The following is a 4,567-nucleotide window of genomic DNA, read 5'->3' as shown; positions in this document are numbered from 1 at the left end:
ATCTTCTCAAGATGAAGATGTCGGTCTAATTGAATCTGTGACATGGGCTTAGTGAATGGATTAGCTGGATTTTCAGCTGATGCTATTTTCTGTATGGCTACATCACCTTGCCCAACTATTTCTCTAATAATGTGGCAGCGCCTTTCTATGTGTTTGGATTTCTTGTGAGACCTGGGTTCCTTAGCCTGTATGACTGCTCCATTATTGTCACAGTGAAGTGGAACTGCTGACTCAATGGAAGGAACTACTGCAAGTTCTGTCACGAACTTCTTTATCCAAATAGCTTCCTTTGTAGTATCTGATGCAGCAATATACTCAGCCTCTATAGTGGAATCTACAGTCGTACTATGTTTGGAACTCTTCCAACTGACTACACCTCCTTTACAAATGAACACATACCCACAGGTAGACTTTGTCTCATCGATATCTGATTGGAAATCAGAATTAGTATAACCATCCAATTGCAAGTCTCTAACTCCATATATCAAAAATAAATCCTTAGTTCTTCTCAAGTACATAAGGATATTCTTAATGAATATCCAAAGGCTTTAAACCTGGATTGGATTGATACCTACTAGTCAAACTAACAAAGATATGCGATATCCAGCCTAATACACAACATTGCATACATCAAACTTCCAATAGCCGAAGCATATGGAATCATGGCCATTTTATCTCTTTCTTCAGGTGTCTTTGGAGACATCTCTTTAGAAAGATGGATGCCATGTCTCACTGGTAACAATCCTCTCTTGGAATCAAGTATGTTAAACCTCTTTAACACCTTTTCCAAGTATAGACTTTGAGATAAACCAATTACTCTTTTTGCTCTATGTATTTTCATATATTAAGGCTCCAATCCATGCTTGCATATAATCAAAATAATTAAATTACCTGGGTTTTTTGAAATTTAATTCCTTTTGCTTGAATAAAGAATCTCCTAAATCATCATAGGATATTATCCTTTTAATTATAAATTTGTTGAATGCCCACTCATTAGCGGACCTTTCTGTTAGAGAAAAGACAAATCAATCGGTCTCAGCTAAGATGGCTTGGTAATAAGTGTAGTCCTTGGGTAAATAAGGATTCACTGTATGGTACTCAGTATAAAAATTGGCAACCTCATAAGGTGTTAGGTCCTTATGTTTCTTAGTCATTGGCATAAGGAAACAAAGAATCGATAGGGATGTAGGGGTAATTAACCTCTTTTGCATTATTAGCTTCGATGTTGACAGCATAAGCAGCTTCTCTGAGTTTATCCACCATTTTAGGCAGAGGAGGCGACACCTCATGGGTTCGCTTTGAGGGAGTCATTGGTACCTTTGAACTCATGTACTGTAAGAAATTCACGAGTTAAAAAAACAGGCAAAGAATTATTTTCTCCCTTGATGAATTCTATGTCAAAGTCAAATGCAGATAAGATGGCTTGCCATCTAGCGAAGATTTGTTTTGAAGCAATGTTTTTAATATCTTTTAAGAGTATCACTTTAGCACTCTTACAATCAACCCTTATAAGGAATTTTTTATTTAATAAATCAGATTCAAACTTTTGTATACAGAGAACTATAGATAAGATCTCTTTTTTAACAGTAGAGTAATTAATTCTTGGTCCTGTCCATATATCGCTGGTAAATCTAACCAGGGTTTCTTTGTTGGCAATTATTTGTTTTAGAATGCCTACATATCCTTTGTCAGATGCGTCTGTTTCCACTATCTTAAAGGCTTTAGGATGAGGAATAGCTAGATAGGGTTATGATTTGACTCTTTGTTTTATTTTTCTGACAGATAAGGAGTGTTCTTGGGTCCAGGGTATTGGATTCTTTTTCAATCTTTGGAAAAGTGGTTTGGCATCTTGTGCTAAACTTTTATAAAAGTCAGCAACATAATTGAGGCTACCTAAAATTCTCTATAATTGGGTCTTGTCTTTTATTTCATCAGGAAATTTATCGGCAAACTCAATGGCTCGATCTATGGGAATAATAGATCCTTTTTCTATGTTATGCCCTAAAAATCTTACTTTAGTCCGAAGAGTTTTATCTTCTAATGAGACTACTAAACCATTTATTTTTACAACTTTGATAAACACATTTAAGTGCATAAAATGTTGATCTATTGTTCTGGAGAAAATAAGAACATCATCAATGTATACTATTGCAAATGTTGAATAAGCATTAAATATTACATTCATAATTTTTTAAAATTCTGATGGGGCATTTTTAAGCCCAAATGGCATCACATTCCATTCATAATGCTCAAATGGTACAGTAAAAACAGTTTTATACCTATCTTCTTCAGCTATTTGGATTTGCCAATAGCTAGATTTCATATCGAACTTTGAAAATATTTAGGCCTCATTGAGTCTGTTTAATAGATCTCTTTTATTAGGCAATGAATATTTGATCCATCTAAGGGCCTTATTTAAAGGCTTATAATTGATGACTAGTCTAAGAACTCCTCTTTCCAACTCAAAGAAGATTTTCAACATAAAAAGCTGGAAAAAATGCATGGGCTTTGACTTTTCTAATGAGCCCTTTTGCCTCGAGGGCACAATTTCTGTTCTGATTTCTAGGTGTCTTGGACACATTGCAATGGGCTGGGCCTTAGTTGGTATCACTTTTTCATCAAAGTCGAGCTCATTTGGTAGATTAATGACATGTCTTTTTCTAGCCCATAAGGCATTAGGAAAGTTAGTACAAATGCTATTAAGCATTCCATCATGTAAACTTTTAATTTTTCTTTGTATTATAGGTTCATTAACCTTTTCCTCTATGGTCTTGTATTCTACTTCTCTTTTTAGAGAATTTATAAATTTTTCTTTATTCTTGATGTTATTTTTAAGCACATAAGTTTCTCTTTCTATTGGTAAAGAGAAAAATTCAAAAATAATCTCTTTTCCCTCTATTTCAGAAACAATTCACTGTTCTGTTATTGATTTAATTGGATGCATGTGTAGAATAGATTTCCTAATATTACTGGATGAGATAATCCTTTTACTAGAATAAAGGGTATTTCAAAACACGCTCCTTGGTTACAGACGACAGTGTCGGAAAATTTAAACCTAGCACTCATCTCGCTACTATCTGCTTTATGTAACTCCTCTATAGTTTTAGAGAAATACTTTGAGGGTACTAATTCTTCATTTATACATCATAAATTACCATCTGAATCTATTAAGGCTATTGTACTAAATAAGTACTCCTTTTGAACAACTATGGTAATTCTTGTATGCCATTTGTGAGTGACAACTTGATCTATTCTATTAACATACTGAAGGTTATTAATACTATTAGTATTATCTTCAACCTTGTCTTCTTCTTCTTCTTCTTGGTCAGCTATTAGCGGAGATTCATTTTTTACTTTGAGTAAAACTACTCTTTCTTTTAAGTGATGTAATTCAGTTTTTACTGAATTAATTTCTTATCTTAATTTGTTTATTGTAGGTTCTCTTGGCATTTTAGCTGCTTTAATTTTTTCCATAATTTCTTTAAGATCATATGAATTTTTCTTCTCTTCTATTTTCTTTTCTAAAGGACTTTTATCCTTATACAAAGTTAAATATTCTTTTAACATATTTCGTCTTTTTTCCTAGTCTTCAATCTTGTCTATAAGACCTAAGATTAAATCTTCTTCTTTAGTTAAGACACATAGACCATTTAAGGTACATAATGACTTATAATAGTCACAGTTTCTATCACACTCTGATTGTTTATCAGATTCACTAGAAGATTCTTCAGAAGTATAGTTTAGTGCATTAACTTCTAAGTCTTTAGGCTCACTATCATTTAAGAGTATTTTTATCAATGATTCTTTAAGATTTTCATCAATTGACAGAGCTTGTATTGTTTTAGTCTACACCTATTAGAGTAGTGTCCTAGTTTTTCGCATTTATAACAGACTACTTCAGACTCTTTTTTCTTCTTTTAGAAGATTTTGTTTTCTTTTTGGAGTTTTCTATTAGATGATTCACCCTTTTCTTTCTTATATTACCTTTAGTACTATAGGTTTTCTTTTACTATTTCCTACTCTCGCCCCTTTAACTTTTCTTTTATAAGCAAAAGTTATGGGTGGAAGTTTTATTTGTTTGAGAAATCACAGAGTATTATTTTATCTGTGAGTTTTCTTTTTGCATTTGTCTATGAATTTTTAATTCATTACATGAATGCTACTCTGTAGAAGCTACTTCTAAGGCTAGTTCACTATAAGTATAATGGTGATATGGAAGGGAGCTGCATCATTTTTGTCTCTAATTTGTTTTTAACTCATTCAAGAAATAACGAGGGTAACCTGAGAAGAAAATTTTCTTTCCAAAATTCAAATTCGATTATCTTCCTAAGTAAGAAATAAGAGCGAAAAGGTATCTTTATACCATTTGAAATGGGAACTGATTAGGACACCTTAAGTTCATTAATTGGTCCTAAGACCTATCCATGTATAACTAAGCCAATCCTATGGAAGTGCATACCTATGGTGTATATGAGTATTGACTGTCGAGACCATAGTGGGACCTCTGGTGGGTACCCTCAATTCCTGATTTATTTGCCATTGTTAAGAACTTGTACTTTTCCTTCTT

At 33.0% G+C, this 4,567-nt stretch overlaps 1 protein-coding gene across 1 annotated transcript in view; it reads right to left on the bottom strand.

Moving 5' to 3' along the window:
* Positions 1-1,146: 1,146 nt before the first annotated feature.
* LOC131182132 (uncharacterized) overlaps positions 1,147-4,567 on the bottom strand; it is an 8,535-nt gene continuing 5,114 nt past the window's right edge. Inside the window, exon 2 of the mRNA XM_058150780.1 lies at positions 1,147-1,332. Coding sequence (XP_058006763.1) covers positions 1,147-1,332 — 186 coding nt within the window. The remainder of the gene's footprint in view (positions 1,333-4,567) is intronic.

Source organism: Hevea brasiliensis, chromosome 8, assembly GCF_030052815.1.
Source record: "Hevea brasiliensis isolate MT/VB/25A 57/8 chromosome 8, ASM3005281v1, whole genome shotgun sequence".
Taxonomy (NCBI): Eukaryota; Viridiplantae; Streptophyta; class Magnoliopsida; order Malpighiales; family Euphorbiaceae; genus Hevea; species Hevea brasiliensis.
This window is presented reverse-complemented; position numbering and strand designations above follow the sequence as displayed.